Raw genomic sequence first — 20,935 nt, 5'->3', positions numbered from 1 at the left:
TGCTGGACACTCAAAAATTTTAAAATCAGAATAATCAGCAGGAGTACCTGACCAAACTTTCTCAGGAGTTTTGAAATTAAGAGCAACAGAAGGAGCACGATTGACAATATAACAGGCCATAGAAATTGGTTCAGCCCAAAAATCCTTTGCCAACCCTGCGTTAAAGATCATGCACCTCGCTCTCTCCAAAAGTGTTCTGTTCATACGTTCAGCCACACCGTTTTGTTGAGGCGTCATCCTGACAGTATGATGCCGAACAATTCCTTCATTCTTGCAAAATTCATCAAATTCTCTTTCACAAAATTCCATGCCATTATCTGTTCTAAGCCGCTTGATTTGTTTACCTGTCTGTTTCTCAATCAAAATTTTCCATTACTTGAAAGTGAGGTAAACATCATTCTTATGTTTAAGAAAATAAACCCAAACTTTCTTTGAATAATCATCAATGAAAGTCAACATATACCTGGAACCGCCCTTAGACGGAACACGAGATGGACCCTATAAATCTGAATGAATATAATCAAGAGTACCTTTCGTCTTATGAATTACTGAAAAACTGAAACTAACTCTTTTTTGCTTCCCAAAGATACAATGTTCACAGAATTCCAGTGATCCAGTACTCTGACCTCAAAGAAGTCCCCTTTTGCTTAGTATGCCCAAGCCTTTCTCGCTCATATGTCCCAAATGCATATGCCACAATTTGGTGATGTCAGAATCAGACAAAGATGATGATGACGAAACGGCAATCGAACCTGTGACAATAGATCCCTGCAAAACATATAAACTACCAACATTGCAAGCTTTCATTACAACGAGAGCACCTTTAGAAACCTTCATAACGCTATTTTCAGCTGTGTATTTGCACCCAAGAGCCTCTATGGTGCCTAAAAAGATGAGATTCTTTTTCAAATCAGGAACATGTCTAACATTAGTAAGCGTCAACACAATACCATCATGCATTTTAATTCGAATTGTACCCTTACCAACAACATTGCAAGCGGCATTATTGCCCATCAAAATAATTCCATCATTATAAGATTCATAAGTGGAAAATAAATCCCTATTGGGACACATGTGATAAGAACACCCCGGATCTAAAATCCATTCATTTTTAGCTATTGTCCTGTCATCAGTCACAAAGAAAATATTTCCTTCACTCTCATCAGCTGCAACACCAGCTTCGGCAGTCTCAAAATTTTTCTCACCAGGTTTCCCCTTTTGTTTCAATTTATTTTTTAATTTGAAACAATCTGCCTTAATGTGCCCCATTTTATGACAATAATTGCATTCCACATTTTTATGTCTGGATTTAGATCTATTTTTATCAAATTCTCTTCTCTCAGTTCTGCCCTAACAACCAGACCTTCTACCTGACCTCCACTAAATTCTCCAGTAATATCCCTGTCTATCTGCTCATTAGATTTTAATACAGATTTAATTTTTCGATACGAAATTATTTCTTTTTCATAAATCATAGTATCGCGAAAATGTTTAAAAGATTGGGAAAAGGAACACAAAAGTAACAGGGCCTGATCCTCATCATCAATTTTCGAATCTATATTCTCCAAATCCATAATAATGGAATCAAATTTATCAAGATGTGAGAGTATAGATGTACCTTCAGTCATGCGAAGCATATACAAACTTTGTTTCAAATAAAGCCGCTTAGCAACTGTCTTCTTTATGTACAAGACCTTGAGTTTGTCCCACATGGCCTTTGCCGAAGTCTCAGTGGTTACCTCCCGCAAAATCTCGTCAAAGAGATTTAAGATAATACTGGATCTTGCCTTCTTATTCATCTCAGCAAAATTTGCATCTGTCACACCCTCTGGCTTTTTCTCAATTCCGTGTATCGCTAGATCAACTCCGTCTTGAACCAAAATGGGCTCCATCTTGAGTTGTCACATCTCGAAGTTGACATTCCTGTCGAATTTCTCGACGACAGTCTTTGTTATTGTCATTGTTGCCACAAAATCCAAAGCCTCCGAAGAAGCTCTGATACCAATTTGTTAGGTCTGGCCCAGGAAATTGACGAAAGGATTTTTGGCAACCCCAAAAGACAAATAACAAAGCAGAAATAAGTAAAACAAGAACACAGGAATTTACGTGATTCAGTCAAATTGACCTACGTCCACGGGCGGAGGAGGAGCAATATTTTACTATGAAGAAGAAAATACAAAAGATGTCTTAGGAAAGTGTTCCTAAGCCCAAAATACCTAATACTAAAAGCACAAGAGAGCCCAAAAGTATTTAACTAAACAAAAGGTTTAATGACCCAAAGGCCCAAATAGCCCACTAATGCTGTCTTGGTTTTGGTGCACTTAACCCCATCACAGGCCCACTATATTTATAGGCAACTAAGGGAAATGTTTCCTTATACAAAAGTCGATGCGGGACAACGCCACATAAACAATTACCGTACGCTGAACCTCATCACAGCGTTACGTGCAATCCAAATATGATAAACCATAACAGAAAATACAAGACTTTTGAACTGATGCACGAAGGAGTTTGCAGACCAATCATGAGCTAGCCAACATAATTCTTCATCTTAAGAATGTGTTCCTTTGAGAGTTATAGAGTTAAAAAAACCAAATCGTGGACGCTTTGCTGTTAATTACCAACGAAACAAATTTTTAGTTATGTAATACCTACAGCAAAGAGCTCTTCTTTTCTTGGGGAGAAATGTTAGGGAGGAAAACCCGAGGAGAAAATCGAGTAAAGAGACTCAATATATAAATCAAGAATTCAACAATATATTTATCAGCACTTATGTCCTGCGTACATAAATGTATATCTCCATAACATCGACTGCATTTGGATGGTTATTTTTTAAGGTATTTGTAAAACAAAAAATATTCTGGCAATTTCTGTGTTGAACGTATGCATGTGATAAGGAAAAGTGGTTGGACATCATGTTTTAAACTGCAAGAGAAAGTGCATAAATATGAAGTAGAAGTAATATTTTGTTTTCCATGTGAAGTAAGGTAAAATTTGCAAGTTAATCTTGGACTAATTTCAAAACAAAATTAACCAACTAGTATTACATCAAGCAGTAAAAACCCTTGTTATTTTATTATATTTTTAGGCCAACCAGTAAAAACTTAAACCTTGAGGGAGCACAGTTTAAATTCCAAATAGTTGACGAGCAAGGTAACATTCAACTTTCCTCCTTGTTCATTTCATGTGCATATATTAAACCAATGGATGTTCTAAAGTTTATTCACATAATCTTTTACTCAGTCATCTTACCTTTCATGTTAAAGCAGATGAAAAATACAACACAACTGATGTTGATGAATTCTTACATGACTTGTTCATCTTTGCTACGTACAGATGAGAGCAGTCAAAATTTTGATACTGAAGGATCGACGGATGACACTACCAGCACGTTAACAAAAATGCTTTACGAAAATGTTTCCCGTGAGAATAATGCTGGAAAGACGGAGGAAAAAGAGGTCAAAGGCAAGTCCCAGAGTGCGTCCGTTAAGTGGTAAAGACTAACAGATCTTAACTGCTCTCTTCTTCTACAGTAGTATCTTATTCTTCATAACCATTTTATGTCAAACTGTTCGTCTTCGAATAGAAATTGATAGGACAATCTAGAATATAACAATAAATGAGACATAAACTGAAGAGAAAAATGCAATTTTGGTATCCAAATTTTGACACATGAGCAATTTTATTTCCCAAACTTTAGACAAAAGCAAATCTGGTACCCAATCTTTGAACTTTTGAGCACAAGCATTTATAACCTTTGATGGATTTTTTTCAAATTGCAATAGGAAAGAGTCACATTTTCGCCAACTATTATATAAAAAGATACTAACAAAAAAAAGTTAAATTTAGTCCTTAAACTAAGTACTTAGTGTTAGAAGAATAATTTACATTTTTTTGACATGTTTTATACAATAGTCGTCGGATATGTGACTATCACATGGCTTTTTTCAGTTACAATTTTGGAAAAAATTGTTAAATGTACTAAATGTGCTCAAAAGTTGAAAAATTGGGTACCATATTTGCTTTTGTCAAAAGTTTGGGAACTAAAATTGCTCATATGTCAAAGTTTGAATATATAAAAACTGCATTTTTCTATAAACGGAAAGATCAACCAGGAAAAGAAACTTAATGAAACATCAAGATTGGGTATTTGGATAGACACACACACAAATTTACATACATCAATTATTCTTTTGGAGTATCTACACATCTATGTTGATTTTGCAAAAATGTTGATTTAAAAAAAAAAAAGAAAATTTTGAGGTCAATTAATACCAAAGTCAAACTTTTCTACAAAATTATTTTTAGTCCTTAAACTTTCTATTTTTTATGCCATTCCAATATGTTTCAAATGTTGAGTTAATCCATTCCTTAGTAGTTCCATTACAAATAAGTGAGTCCTTACAACAAAATACTGCTACTAATTTGACCAAAACTCCATTAATAATCTGTGTGACATCTTATCTTATTATATGTAAAGTATGAGAGGAGTTAGTGTGTTAACTTTTGTAATGCACAATAACGATACAAAACAAAAGCGTAGAGCAGAAAAGGGTTATACGAACTCCCTCTATAAAAAAAAATGAATTCAAGGCTATAAAAAAAAAAAAAAAAAGATTCAACATAATCTTTACCTTGATCGCACTCAAGAACAATTGATCATGAAATCAACCAAAATTGTTTAATCGAGAAAAGTCTGAAATGAATACTATAGCTGGACTTGTGTAAAGACTCTAGGCTAGTAAAGAACTTAATAAAATAGGAAATATCAAACTAGGAATCTACTTAGAAAGCAACAAACTACTAAAAACATTTAAACAGAAAAGGAAACCTAATGAAAAATAAAACTGCTAACAAGAAATATGGACTAGAAAAATAAATAAAACACTAAAAAAAAAAATATACTATGATGGCTATCACAATTAAGATTTTCAAACTGCTCCTTGGGTAGCTTTATTGATAATTGTTTAGCCTGGGACTTGATGTTCTGTGTTAGACTCCTCCACTTCAAAAGAACTGGTATGAATATTACAGTGCCTATCTATAGGGCTCTAGGCTAGTAGAAATTTAACAAAACAGAAAACATTAAACTTGGAAACTATTTGGAAAGTAAGAAACTACTAAAAAAATATCAATAGATTAGGAAATGTGAAAAAAAAGAAAACTGCTAAGAAGAAACATGGACTAGAAAAATAAATAAAATACCCGAAAACACTTTGATGGCTATTCTAATTAAGAACCCTAAACAACTTCTTGGGCAGCTTTATAACATTACAATGTCAGTTACTTAATTGATAATAACTATTTGAAGTTTTAAAGTTAAGTTCAATTATTTGAAGTTTCATCTTTTCATTTTATTCTTTTGCTACGCTTATTTCTAAACCCAGTAATTACTTGATAAAATGTTAACTTCTTGTAATCATGCAATTGCTATCCTAAAACACCTAAAACAGTGTACAAAATTTTCTATCTTATGTTGAAAAGGGCCTCAATTGATTGATGACTTTGAACTCTCAGTTTTAAGAAAGTATTAGTGCAAAATATGATTGGGTTATGACGGAGAGGATACAGACTAAGCTTACCATTTTTATTTCCAGTTGGTTTTGCTTTTGCTACGCGGAGGGATAAGAAAGAATACCATTGCCCGTTGCAGTTTGGAGGAATTGTTGGTTTTCAGTTCCAAGACTCTTTTTCTCACTCAAGATTTTGTGGGTTTTTTGATCAAATTCATTGGAGCTTTTTTTTTTTTTATGAAATCTTTAACTTGTTTGAAAATGTTACATTTCTATGTTTTTCAGTGTTAATAATAATACAGTGCAATGATTTACCTATATATGTAGTTATTTCTTTTTTTACGTTTTAAAGCCACAAGACATTTAGTTCTTTTTTGTTTGATAAATAAAGGTCACCCAAGACTTAGCTCAAATATGACTTCATCTTGTAAAACTAATAATGGCTCTTGCCGGCTTACATTAGCTTAAAAGTCTGATTTCAGCCATTAATTTCAAAATCAAATAAATTGGAATGAATATTTCAGATAGGACTACCTGATATGATCTGATCCAAACCGTTAATGACTTTCTACACCAGACCCGCATTTGAGATACAATTTCAGTTATATGAAACAAATTGTGCATGTCTTGGATTATACAGTTTTCTGCTAAAAAAAAGGGCAAATTACATTTTACCCCTTGTGATTTAGTATTTTTTTACATAACTCTCCTATGGTTTCAAAAACTATACATAACCCCCTCATGATTTGAATTAAAGTATCAAAGTAACGAAAATAGTCATTCGTAACGAAACTTCTAAAAATATCGAAATTACCCTTAAAAATATATGACACACTAATCCCGTATGATTTTTATATTTTACCATATAACTCCCTTATAGTTTAATACTTTACCATATACCCCCCTTATGGTTTTCAAAATATACACATAACCCCTCTTGGTTAATAAATAATTTTCAACTTTACATAAGGGTATTTTTGATATTTTAGGTGACTCCGTTATGAATGATCATTTCTGTCACTTTGATACTTTAATCCAAACTATGAGGGGGTTATATATAGTTTTTGAAATCATACGGATTATGTAAAAAAAGCTAAACCGCGGAGGGCTTGAGCCTCAGACTCGACCAATTTCTGTGAATTAAGTCAAGCAAATGTGTGAGGTTATCATGTGAATTAACTCTCACTTTCACATCCTGTCCCTGCACCTGGCAAAAGATCACTTGAGCGGTCCCGCGGAAAGATCAATGGATCCACTATCTTTATATCGAAGCCCAATAGCGTTATACAATTGGCAGAGAATTAAGGAGAAAGGTGAAATTCCAACAACATCAAATAGATTTATTCAAATTGCTACCTAATCTTTTCTGTAGCGTGTTTGGTTTTGGAGTATTTTAATAAGACAATCAAAGCAATTTTTTTGTTCAAAAAAAAAAAAAAACAAATTTAATCTTCGACAAACTAAACTGATGGTCTTAATTTGTCAAACTAATGGCTCTTCCAAGATAAAATCGAAAATATTGTCTGTAACAAAAGTAGCAGCAGAAGAGAGGCAGCAAGAATCGAAATTATACCCCAGAGACCATTCAAATAGTTTAGCTTTGACTCAGCCATCCATTGAAGACGGGAAGGTCGATCTGCAAACTATTCAGTATCCACTCAAGGAGTTTTAATCAAATTGCTACCTAATCTTTTCTGTGGCATATCAATCAATCGTTATATTGACACAATTTGAATGTTGTGTTCAAGTTTATGTCTTCAGACATGTACAAACTATGATTGCAATCAAGGGGTATAAGTATTTCCATGAGAACTCGTACACCTTGCAGAATCATAGGATCTTGATCCAATGCTTGAAAGGAAATTACAAACCAATTTTGTGAAATAGCTACGTCTCAAGTATAGTCTTTCATGTAGTAAAGGATTTTTGCTCGATAAAATAGCTAGTTAAACATTTGCCCACAGAAAGTTGGAAAAATGTCAGACTCTAGCATACAAGTTGTTTTGTTAGTACCAAAATAGACTAAAATAGGAAAGCACACGATTGACCCTTAATTTGGTAATCTCATTGAAAGTGAAAAAAGAACCTAACTAAAAGCCCAGAAATTGAACACTTTGCACAGAAAATTCAAGATGCTTTAGAAATTTTGATTTATGATTAGTGATTTGAATTTGACTCTTGAATAAACATGGCATGATGAGAGTTGACAAGGTAAAGCAGAAAGGTTTTAGTGGAAAACAAGAACAAAGTTCCATACAATATACAGCATTGAAAATCAATGGTCCTTGATCCAAAGCTCGCGAGTTGCAACAGGACAGAAACTCAAACGTTTTGTTACACAGTCTTCGACAAACTAACAGATGGTCTTAATTTGTCAAAGTAAGGGCTCTTCCAAGATAAAATCGTAAATGTAGTCTGTAACAAAGTAAGTATCAGCAGAGAAGAGGCAGCAATAATCGAAATTATTCCCCAAGGACTGTTGCAATATTTTCTCCTTAACGTAGCCCTCCATCGATTCACAGGTCTGCTGCAATGGATGTTCACTCTACTGCATATCTCAGCGTAATGGGAATTGCTACTTGGCCCAACTATGCAGACAATCATTTTGTTCAACATTTGAGAGATGACTTCATTCTCACCAATACGGTTATGAATGATTCCATGGTGGGACAGTTTTGTTACATCCTTTTTAGACTTGATGAGGCAACCCAAGAATGTCACATAGTCTGTCACATAGCCCCCACCCCCAGAATATTGCTCATAGGCAATGAGGTTTCGGAGGAAAGATTCCGTCCGGTCTTCAATGACCAATGTTGGGATCTGCAGTGAACCATTGTCAAATTGTATGTCAAATATGTCTACTTGGTCGATTTTCAGTAACTCGATTCCAGCATCTGCAAGTTGTGTGGAACAAGGGATCAACTCGGACTCTTCTGTGCTCCTTTTCATATCATTTTGAGGCTTGACTTTTGGAGTCGACCAATATCTGTGAATCAAGTCAGGCAAATGACATTGTGTGGAAAAACGGATCGACTCGTGCCCTCCTGTACTCCTTTCCGCATCATTCTGAGGCTTGAGTTTTGACGTCGACCAAAATCTGTGAATCAAGTCAAGCAAATGTCTGATGTCATCCAGTGGATTTCTGTTCTCGTCAAGTAAATGTCTGATGTTGTATAGTGCATTTCCATTTTTGATTGCTGACACTTGAACTGGTAAAAGATCAATGAAAAAGTTCAAGGCAAGACTAATCAATCCGCCTTCTTCGTTTGGAAGCTCAAGTGTTTCATACAATTTGCAGAGAATGAAGAAAGGAAGCTGGTTCTCCAATAACATTAAATCGCGCTGTAAACTGTTCAGAATCCAATCTTGTTTGAAAATAGGATCATTTCTGTCCACCGAATCCATTCTTTCGAAGTAAAGTAATAATTTTATGATAAAACAGCCATCTAACACCATCATTTTGACAAATTCTTGTCGTGAGAGTTCTGGGCCTATGGGCTCTGCATAGTATTTTCGTGCATCTCTCTCCAGTGGCTCCACTGCTTCAACACATTTTTTCACGTCAGTATTTTTTTGACGAAGAAGTAATTTCAGGTACAGCAACTTGTGGTCCTTCATGCTCTTGAGATCAGATTTTCTGTGATGATATGGTCCAATTGCTATGATCTCTGGTTCATAAGCACTCTCGTTTACCTTCCGCAGTAGGTTGTGTATTCTAAAGATGCTGCATTCTAACTCTGAGTCAATAACACCATCTAGCTCATTTTGCATGGTGATGGAGATGTCTTCTGAGACGTCTTGTCCTTCACTATGCTGCATGTTTACTTCAGAAAAACCGCTGCACTAGGGAATGAAAAGAAGATGCACGTGATTAACAGATATGGCTTCAATAGCTAACTAAATAACCGAAGGCAACGGTGAAGACATGCGGCGACGGCAGATGCGCAACAGGCCAAGAGTTTTTGGATTTAAAGTACTGGTTCAAAATGCTTAAAGCCACGGCTAAGCGTCCTCTAACGTAACCTCGAGACAAAACAGAAACAAAAATGAAAGAAAACAGCACAGTTTTGTGGTTGTTCATCATGGTAACTTATGTAGCATGTTATAAAGGTAAGAATCTTTGTATGGATTACTGTGACCACCTAATAAGTTCGAGAAAAGTTAAGGTTTGGATAGCCCAACTTCTTTTCTGTAATGGAATACATAATAGGCAAACTTTCGGATACAGAGGAACAAACAGAAAAAAAAAAAAAAAATCAGTCTTGGGAGATTTCATCTCTTTGATTATCTCAAACGATAACGAAGCAACAACTATATTCTTATTTTGATGTCTGAGATATTCCAGCTATTACACCACAAGCATTTTACTAAATTACGGATGAAATTCAGCGCATCAAATAGGGCAAATACTTATTAACAATAGGATTTTAGAATATAGAGGATTATATAATGGACGATATTCAGAAAAACTAGAGTAAATGCTCAGAAGATCTGGTGTTTCAATCATACCAAGAATTTCACCTCAGGAGGCTAGAAAAGCTCTGGTGTTGGAGTTGAATGTCAAGAATATTTGCCGACCCCTCCTCTCCAATGAGATGTTTCTGCAAGAGATGAACCAAGGAACTTCCCTATGAATGGATAAGAAACGTACCAGCAGATAAAAGCATTGCCTCCACAGATCCCTTGCCCCACCAGGAGAAAAATGACATGAGAGTAGGGACCTGCACAGTTGAACTTAAATGGCTGCAATTGTGCCGCGGAATAATTGTGTCTCGTACTATTCTCTTTTTTTTTTTGGTCAAAAAAAGGTCCGTTTCAGACCTCAACCCTTATTCCAATTGTTGGATTATTTCTCATTTTTATGACAAGGCTCGGACACTGAATCTCGGATGTACTAACCTTTAGTGAGACCAACTCGATTGCCTTGGAGTGACGTGTCATCTCGGGTGTACTAACCTTTAGTGAGACCAACTCGGTTGCCTTGGAGTGACGTGTCTCGTACTATTCTACTGATGTAATTCCTCCATGGTACTATACACTCACATAAGCATTTATTTTCATATATTGATTTAATGTGCACAAAAATAAAATTCTTATGCATAATAAAACTATATGAGTATGTACCAAATACGAGTAATAAAAACATAAGTAAATTAATAACTTGCTTCGTACTTGGGCCTTGTTTGGAAGATAAGTTTTTTGTTAAATTTGTCTGTTACAAGTTTTTTAAAAACTTTAATTACAGTAACCTCAAAAGACTTTTCAAAATTTTTAAGCTATACACTTTATAATATTAAAAAATGTATACATTTCAAAATTTTTTTTAAAAACTGCTATAGTAAGTTACAGTAAAGTTTTAAACAAACATCCAAAAAATTTACTTACCAAATGGGGCCTTGGTTAGGGAAGAGCACTCGAGTCTGTGCTGATTAACTAGTGAATTTGAGTTTGAGTTCCACCAACCATAAACAAAGTAATTACAAAGTATGCTTTTTTATGTAAACTTATAAATTTTTATTGATAGAGACTGGTATGCTTTTATACAGTAACAAAGAGACTACCTACCCATCAAATGCACTGTGCATTTACACGATGAAAACTATACAGAACTAGGCGTCTGTTTGAAAGGCAAGTTTTTTGACTATAAGTTTTTTTTGTCTAGTAATTTTAAAAAATTCTTCAAAATTTTTTAAATACATATCTCAAATACTCATGTACACACAAAAAATTTTTTGCCCTCTTTTCTTCTTTTTCCTCCTCACGCCTCAGTCTACCACCATCTCCATCATTAGCTGGCACCGGACTCCTCTTTTTTTTTTTTTTCTTCTTCCCGTCTTTCTTTCTTCCCTCTCTCTCGCATCAGCTCTTATTTTTTTCCTCTCTCTCTCTCCTTTCTCTTTCCTTCCTTTCCCTCTCTCCCTCTTCCTCCTCTGGGCGCATGTAATTGATCAACTTATCAGTCATTTACTTTTAACGTTTCTTTTCTGCATTTTTTAAAGGCTATTTCTGAAGCACTAACGACAGAAGTTGCAGTTGTCAATGACACACATGAAAGCATATTTGATTTACATCTTTAACGATTTTCTTATTCTAATTTTCTAAATAATACAAAAATATGATGATTCGACTCAAAAAAAATTATATATATATATATATCTACCTATTATATAAGAAAAAAGCCAAGTTACTATAGCACTCCATCTTTTTGACACATGTATTGCACATATTTTTGACAAGTGGATTCTTGGTCATTTTAGATAAATTTTTCCTTTCCTTTTTTGATTCAATTGGGCCAAAATAATTAAAATATTTTTTCTCCTTCAAAAAATCAACTGTGTCGCTTCTTCTTCTTCTTGCGGCAAGTGCTGTTATTTTTTATTTTTTAAAACTAATCTAACTAAAATTGTTGCCATATTCTTTTTTTTTTTCGTCGAGATGATGAGCTACTTAACAAAGAGAACTTTTTATTATTTTTTTATCCCATTTTACATTTTCTTTTCTTCCTTTTTTTTCTTCATGTCTAATCTCTCATATTTGCTCTATTCTTCGATCATAATGTTATAGTCAACTGGCATTTGTTTGTTAAATTTATAGGATGATGCTATTATTTGGTATTTTTCATGGATAAAAGGTGAACTATTAAAATATGTAAAAAGATCTTAAAATTCATTTTATACCAATGATCATTTTCTATGAAGAATAGAACAATAATTCTTTCTTTTCTTTTCTCCTCCCACAATTTGATTTCTTAATTCACATTTTTTTTTCTTTTTCTTTGTTTTTTGGTTACATTTTGTAATTATCTACAATTTTGTGTATTTTTTAAAGAGAAAAGATATATCATGTGATGCTTCCACCAAGATAAATCTAGTTAGGCATTCTTCTACTTCTGTGTTCTATAAGATTTTGTATATATTTAAACTAACGTTAATTTTTGTTTGTTTTTTAATTATTCAGGTTCTGTAGTATCAATTGGGTTGGCATATAAAAATTGTAGTTGGTGGTAGAAGTCACAATTAAAAATTGTTAGAAAATTCAATTTTGATTAGGAAGATGTTTTTGCAACAAAAAAAATGGTTCAATTCTAATTTGTATATGTAGATATGGAAACGTAGCAATTCATATTTTTTATCTAACCTTACTATTTATATTCTGGAGCTACAGGATAATGTTGTCACCTTTAAACGGGATTTAAATAAATAAAGAAAGAAAAATGTGAAACTTTAGAGTAAGTTATATTGATGTTGAAGATTGTGACATGTCTTAGTGGCTTTCTAAACTTTTTCTCATTATTAAAATACTGGAAGCATTATGACTGCTTTTGATTTAGTTACAACTAAGACTATGCTGCTAATTAATACAGCAATGCACTTGTAGTGTATTGATTTTCTCTCTTTTTTGGGTATTATCATAATAATAGTTCAAAATTCTTTATTCAAATCACAATAAATAGAGGTATTAACTTCATAGATGGAATTTCTCTTCACAACAAATTTTGAGGGAAATTTTATTTATACTCCATATTTTATTAATTGTATTCCTACAATAAATAAAAACTATATGATAAAAATAATAGTGAAAATGTGATTAACAAAAATGAGAGTTCAAATAACATTTGTTAATTTTAATTGTTTTGAGGCCCAATTTTCTCCTATATTTCTATTGATTTATCATGTGCCAAAATAATTTGATGTTATTTGTTTGACTAAATTTCTAAGGGGCCCAAGCTGTGCGTTGCACAGCTCAAGTACCTCTAGTATATATATATATATATGGTACTAGGATACCAGCAAAAGAGATTGATACCGCAGATAGCCTAATCTTCAAATGTGAGACCAGGACAATCTTCAACTCCAACAACAATATTTTATTATTCCCCTAATCCTTCCAAATTTAAAAAAAAAAAAAAGTAGGATCACTGAATCCAAAAATTAACTCTTTTTTTTCTTTTTCAGGGTTGGAACTGAAGCACCAAGAATTGAAGATGTTGTGACCGGCAGCTCACTTAGATGATTATCATCCTCGATAAGAATATCCTATCTAAATTTTCTGATTAAGGGAAAATGATGATTATGTGGAAAATTAACTGGATGTCTGTTTTCATTTTTTTTTTATGGAAGGTTACAAGTTACAACTAATCAAGCACCAAGAACGGAAGATGTTGTGGTCCATATCAATGGCAGCATTTACAAGCTTCACATCAGACGTCATCAATGCATGTTAACATGCAAGGATGGATGGACGGCCTTGATGGCTTGATACATAAAAAAGACATTTGTCTGAGTCAAAAACAAGCAGTCGGGACTCGGTGTCAGTCAAAAACAAGCAGTCGGCCTTGAATGATGGCTTGATACATAAAATTAAAAACTAGCAGTCGGGATTCTCAATATCGGTGTCAAATTTAGTGACCATCCCACACTTGTTATGTGAGAGTAGAAAAAACTTAAAATACATAACATATATGACAAGTTTAACAAATATGACACTTGACATGTTTGTTTGGATTGATTTATTTTTTAAAAATAAATTTTTTTTAAATATAATGCAACACTAATACATAAATAAAAACAATTCAAAAAAGTACTTAATCATACATTATATCAAATATTTCAAAAAACATTTATAATAAGAGTTTTTCATATACACTGTTAAAATAAGGTTCCGTTTGAATTGGCTATTTTTTCAAAAATAAATTTTTTAAATATAATGTTGCAGTAATTCACAATAACTCAAAAAAACATTCCATCCATATAATATATCAAATATTTCAAAAAAATTTTATAGTAAAAATATTTCATATATAATATTACAGTAAAATTTTTCAAAAATATCTCCAATAATAGCTAATTCAAATGAAAATATTTAAAAATCACCCACCAAAAATAGCTAATCCAAATGGAGTGAAATAAAAAGGGTTAATTCCACTTTATCCCCTCAAACTATACACGAAATCTCACTTTAATCCCTGAACTTTAAAATGGGACACTTAAGTCCCTAAACTACAAAATCTAACCCACTTAAATAAAATCCGTGACGGAATCCAAAAGATTGACGGTGCCTTAGAGGTGTGGGAGGCACACTCCACCAGTGTGTACGTGTAATTCTTATAAAACAAAAAAGTAGGGACATAAAGGTAATTTTACACTCTTTTCTCCATTCTCCCTTGTCTTTCCTGTTTTTTTCTTTTTCCTATTCTTCTTCTTCCCTCATCCGCCACCACTGACGACTCCAATCTTATTGCTACTATTATCAAGATATCTCAAAAAGACAAAGTTTTAACAACCTTCAAAAGCTTCTATTCTTATATGTCTATGCTTACTGATGCTATTAGGCTTTTAGTTCCAGTTCTACTTGTACAAAAGCCATGGCTGCAGCTTTAGAATGTTGGACTAGGTGAGCTAGTCTGCTAGTGTAGATGAGGACATGGTGGAGCAAGTTTTGATGAGAACCCAGGACAGATCCGAAGCTCCTCCAGGAAACTCCAATCCTGCAACCTCCAATGGAGGAGTTTTTAGAGACTCTTCCACAATTCTTCTTGCTTAACAATTCTGCTATAGGTTCACCAAAAACCTTTTCTTCATCCCCTTGAAAAGCTGCTCTAGCTGCCAAGAGATCATCATCTTCGTTACCCATCACCAACCCAATATTGCTTGTACCTTATCAGAACCCTTCTCATCAGAAATACAGATTATGGCAGCTTAAGAAATGGCTCATACCAGTATTTGATGGCTGCCTTTCCATTCGAAAAGTTTCTGACACTAAATCCCTTAATTATCTTGACATCAACCAGCTCACCGCCACCAGCACCAATAAGCCCACCTTTCTTTTTGGAGTCTTTGACCACAACATTTTTGTGGGATTCTGGTAAGAAATGAAGTTGGGTTCTTGCAAATAGCAGGATGAAGCTAGCAAATGCTAAGTCTATCTTCCACTTCACCACCAGCCCCTTAGGAGTACCACTGCAGATGTCACAGAAATCACAGCCGCCCCAAGAACAATTCGAATTCAACAAAAAGGAATTTCATGGAAATGAATTTGACAAGAAATTTAGTGGTTAGATTAGACACGTATTTTGTGAGACTTCGACGATTTTTGGAATACGGTTGCAGATTTGGAATATGAAGTGAGATTTGACGGAAACAGTTTTGGATTGGTAAATAAGAGATGAAAAAATGCTTGGAGGCCATTGAACAAAAGCATAGGATTGGAGAGATGTCAGTGGCGGCAGATATGGGAAGAAGAAGAATAGGAAAATGAAAAAATGAAAAAAAAAAGGTGTGAAAATACCTTTATATCCCTACTTTTTTGGTTTATAACAATTACACATACACACTAATGGAGCGTGCCCCCCACATCCTTAAGCTACCGTCAATTTTTTGGATTCTGTCACAGATTTTATTTAAGTGGATTAGATTTTGTAATTTAGGGATTTAAGTGTCCCATTTTGAAGTTCAAGGAGTGAAGTGGGATTTCGTGTATAGTTTGAGGGGACAAAGTGGAATTAACCCAAATAAAAATGACACTGAGTTAGTACAAGAAAAATGACACCGAGGATCTCCTATGCGAAAGCAAGGTCGGTGACATTTTCCAATTGGTTGCATTTGACATCCAATAGTGAAATTTGACAACATATTTTGACAGGAAAAAAGGAAAAAAATCAATGACAGGTGTCGAGCCTGTGCAATAATACAAATAGAACCTAACTACCATTAAAAGCAGTCAGTAATTAATCCTAGGTACTAGAGTAGGGACTCTAGGTGTGCAATGGGTTACTTGATTCACCCTGTTCCCGAATAGTTTGCTTAATCCGATATACCAGAATTAATTAGTTAACAAAAATTACTAAATAGTAGACAATGGCAAGTAGGGTCGTCTCCTCAGGGACTGGGGATATTTGTCTCTTTAAAATTTCAACTGGTAAAGGGGGATATTTATTGGAAAAGCAATTAAGGAATTCAACTAAAAATAAATAATTAACTAACACGAATATAGCAGGAATTAAATCAATAATAGATAAACTTTAACCAAGGATACAACTACTTAGGCACAGCCCACTTACCCGATCATTGATGCAAGAGAGGTTCACTTAATTTATTAATAGGCTAGTTATAATCGCCGATGAACTCTAACGACCAATTTTTCCTTAATTTATTGATAACCAAGGTACGACCATTAATCATCTCTAACCAGAAAATACTCCTAGATACAACCGTAGGAATTAATTTTTCAATTGCATTAATAACTAGAAAAACCTAACCCTAATCAATAACATTACGAGAGTTATTTAAATTAGATTGCACATTCCTCTAATGTGTAAACACACCAGTTGCCACTAATATTAATCAATCAAACAATTACGGATTTAATTGACTAATTTGGCAAGAAATTAATAAATCACATTGAACATCGAGCCCTTGACATCCAATTAATAAAATAATCCCATGAAAATTCAAATAGATAACGTGCAAATATTAACAAATTAAGAAACAAGTGAAAACTAATTAGATCTCACAGATATTCCGGACTGCGCCATTGAGTTGATCCTTGACTAGATGACAGGCCTAGCCACGCCGCATAAATAAATTTCCACACGAATTAATTGATTACAAAGGCATTGCGTTTTTCACTAGAAAACAAGGAGTAAAAGATATTCTTCCCGTTGGGAAATATTGTCGAGCACCTGGAGTGCGTCAAAGGAACCAAGAAAGAACAAAAACTAAACTATGCTAAAAGCTATCCTCCAAACTAAGCTCCAGAGAGCCGTCCTCCTTTTGTACGTTTGTTCCTTCTTAAAGCCAAAAGAAAACATGACACAATGCTATCTATCTAGTGGTCCCCACGAATTAGGAACAAGCATAACCAAAAGAAGAAAACTCCCTGCGCCAAACCAGGCCTTCCGTCTTATTTTTGTTTCCTATTACTAGTAGAACTCTAATCTCTTAATCAGCAAGCAAATGCAGTCCGTTTCTTCCTCTCCTTGTGGGCCAAATCGATGGAGCCTTCTTGAAGTCTCCCACTTATGAAGCAAGTCCCTTCTATTTTGTAGTTATCTGCTCCATTCCCTGAAATTGAGTCTAAATACCAAATATAAGTAAATATTAATAATTAAAACAATAATTGGCAAGGATAAAAGGAAAAATTAACAATAAAATTATTAACAATTAACACCCTATCAATTCCCTCCATACCTAAATCATGCTTGCCCTCAAGCATGGGAACGACAATTGAACACCAAAATTTGACAATGGCTATTACTCTAACTACCACATTGCCAAAATACCCAAAAAACATATATCAAGCATCCCAGGTTAAGATCAAAGAAAAACCACCTCGGTTAGCCTCTTAACCACCAACTCCTCCAATTTAAAGTAAACTAATCTAAGAAAAAGAAATAGTTGCTCATATTTATCAGTAAATGGTCCAACTATTAACCAAAATCTCGACATTAATATCACAAATCGGCAAGCTGACTTTTTCATATACTAACACATTCTTTATTTTACTTCTTTTTTTTGTTTCTCTTTCTCTTTCTTTTTTTTTTCTTTTTTTTTTTAACTAACCAAAGACTTAGTCTATAGCCATTAGAGCCTGTTGACGCGAACTCCAACATTTGTCAGATGAAGGAACCCGGTTACTCAGCTCCTTTCGTTATGTGACCACGTACTCTTAGAAATTACTACCTTTTGATACGAGAATCGACACTTTAGGTAAAAATTCCCGGTCACTCAGTAGTAACAACTAGCGGAGTACAGTCAACTCTTATTTACAACCATATAGCACGATATCTAAAAATAACACAAAAATAATAGCAGTCAGCCTCAAATTTTCAAACATGGAGAACTAAAATTAATAACTGAACCAATTCACATGAAAAATGCCAACAATCAATCCCTATGTTTAGAAAAGTTAACCAAAATTGGAAAAATCAAGCAATTACTGATATTCACCAAAGAGAAATTTCTGAATTCAACCACATTAACTTGATAGCCTTTTATTACTAAAACTTGACAATAGCAGAATTAGAGACAACAAACCAGCATCGAAACTTGGTATTTATATAAGGACTGACCACTAGAAAAAAAAAAGAAAATAAACTAAACTAAAGATGGACAAAAACAAACTAAAAATAAAGGAAAAACCTCTAGAAACTAAAAACTGGAAAAACTAGCACCACAACTGACCTCTCCCCCACACCTAAATGACACATTGCGCTCAATGTGATAAATAAACAGTAATAGTAAGAAGAAGGGCAACGGAACTTCACTGAAGTCGTCAGAACAGTGGTGGGTGAGGAGAAAATGGTGCTTGGTGAAGCGGCAGCGAGAGCAAGAGGCTTTGGACCTGGCACCAGGGTGGGCAAGTGTGGTGGCTGCGGTGTGATGGTGAAGCGGCGTGCCCACGGGCAACAGCGGCGTTGTGGAGGACGCGCGTTTGCGCTCTTGGCTGCGGCTGCGCTGTGGAGGCAGACGCGCGAGGAGGAGCTGCGACCTTGGGTGCATGCGGCTACTAGGTGGTAGAGAGAAAGAGAGAAAAAGAGAGGACGGCGAGGAGAGAGAGACGTCGAGGCTAGGATTGGCGGTGGAACTTGGAGGCGGTGGCAGCGATCGCGGGCTGGTGGCTCGCGATGGAAGGAGCTGGTGTGCTCGCCTTGGGTGAGCGGTGGACAGCGGCGGCGGCTGCTGGTGGACGGCGTGTGAGGAAAGAGAGGAGGGCGGCGGCCGAAAATAGAAAAGGGAGAAGGAGAAGCAGGGGAAGAGGGGAAAAAAAGGGAAAGAAAGAAAGAAAGGAAAAGAAGGAAAGAAAAAAAAAGAAACGAAAGAAAAAAAAAGGGCAAAAAAAAAATTTTTGAGGGTTTTTTTTATAATTGAATTGAAATTTTAAATTTTGAATTTTGAACACCAAAACTGAAAGTGAAAACGAAAAATATTTTTATTTTTCTAATTTTTTTAATTCAATAATAATAAAAAGAATTTGTTTTTGGGTCATCAAACACAGTGTGAGCACGCTAAGATTATAAAACGTCCACTGACCTTGGGAGTCAATTTTTGCGCTTTAACGCGTGCCCTGCTTGCGCGGGCATGCCAAGATTCCATTTCCTGTCGAGGTCGCGAAATGTTAAGAATTTACCATCACGGCGTGGGCGCGCCATGTTTTACAAACATCCACTGACCATGAAACTTGAATTTAGACACTTAACGCGTGCCCTCCTAGAGTGGCACCCCAAGATTACCTATCCTGATCATAGTGAGGAAACATCAAGAGTGACTAGTACCCAAATGAGAAACAACATATTTAAGAAATTGAACACAAAAATAACAAAATCAACAATTGATTTGCCTCCCAAAAAGCACTTTTCTTTAATGTCTTTGGCTAGACATTGTCATGTTTGTTCAAGGAAGATAAAATCTTGTGACTCATTTCAGTGCTTCATCCTCTATATAATCCTGATAGCCCTCGTAAATAGAGTAATTCTTAAACACACGAGTTATGATTTTCCATGGACTAGTAGATGGCGCCAAATAAGTCAATAATAATCTAAATTCTCCAATCACTCCTCCATCAAGTGCATTTATTGGTTCAAGATATTTTGTCATTATCACTCTCAACTTATTCCTATCATGAAATTTAAAATTTTCTGATATAATAAAGTCAATCTCACTAACAGGAATTGAAGAATAAGAGTCAGGAGAATATTGATTAAGGAATGGAGAGAATGTCACCGCATTTGGAGATTGTTCACTGAATTCATTTATTCGAAGGAGTTGATGTTGAGACCTCATTTCTTGCACTTCAACCTCCTTTTTAGCTGCATCTTCAGATCCATTTTCTTGAAATTCTTGCAATTCCATGTCATTTGTCCGGATAAATATATCCTCATCTTTCTTAACGTCGATGATGGTCTGTGAGGGCAATTCTTCATAATTTGAAGAATTCAATTTGCTCAGTGTAGATGCCAATTCACGCCTTTCATCTTCCATCTCTTTTTGAATTTGATCTTGACTCTTATTCTCCAGAACTGTAGGCCCTTTAATTTCTTTTCCACTTCTGAGGGTCATGGCACTCATATTTTTCGGGTTAACTTCAGGCTGAGATGAAAGTCTTCTTTGGACTTGGGATTCTAGGCGGTTAATTACTATCACCATCTGACTCACCTGACTCTGCATTACTTGCACCTGTCCCAGTTGATTCCTCATACTTTGTATGTCAGAATCCGTCTTTTGTTGATTAGCAATTAACTGCTTCATCATTTCTTCTAGAGACGGACCTGGCATGAATGATGGTTGTTGAGACTCTTGCTGTTGAAAATTCATTGGCCTGATCGCATAATTAAAATTGAAATCATCCCACCATCCTTGATCATACCCATTTGAATAAGGGTCATACCACGTTTGATATTGAGATGAAAAATCTCCAAAAGTATC

The 20,935-nt window shown here is 34.8% G+C and overlaps 1 protein-coding gene across 2 annotated transcripts; it reads right to left on the bottom strand.

The window, feature by feature from the left end:
• Nucleotides 1-7,716: 7,716 nt before the first annotated feature.
• On the bottom strand, nt 7,717-10,223 carry LOC113736335 (UPF0481 protein At3g47200). Of its 2 annotated transcripts, none has more exons than XM_027263253.2 (2): nt 10,023-10,223; nt 7,717-9,356 (listed from the first exon to the last, which is right to left on the bottom strand). In XM_027263253.2, exon 2 carries the CDS (start codon nt 9,330-9,332, stop codon nt 7,848-7,850), a length of 1,485 nt encoding a protein of 494 aa, XP_027119054.1. In that variant the 5' UTR covers nt 9,333-9,356; nt 10,023-10,223; the 3' UTR covers nt 7,717-7,847. The 2 variants fall into 2 exon arrangements, with proteins under 2 accessions (XP_027119054.1, XP_027119055.1); XM_027263254.2 differs by having other exon boundaries at nt 7,717-9,351.
• Nucleotides 10,224-20,935: the final 10,712 nt, after the last annotated feature.

Source organism: Coffea arabica, chromosome 3e (genome assembly GCF_036785885.1).
Source record: "Coffea arabica cultivar ET-39 chromosome 3e, Coffea Arabica ET-39 HiFi, whole genome shotgun sequence".
NCBI lineage: Eukaryota > Viridiplantae > Streptophyta > Magnoliopsida > Gentianales > Rubiaceae > Coffea > Coffea arabica.
The sequence above is the reverse complement of the archived record's forward strand: the minus strand, read 5'-3'. Positions and strand labels throughout refer to the sequence as shown.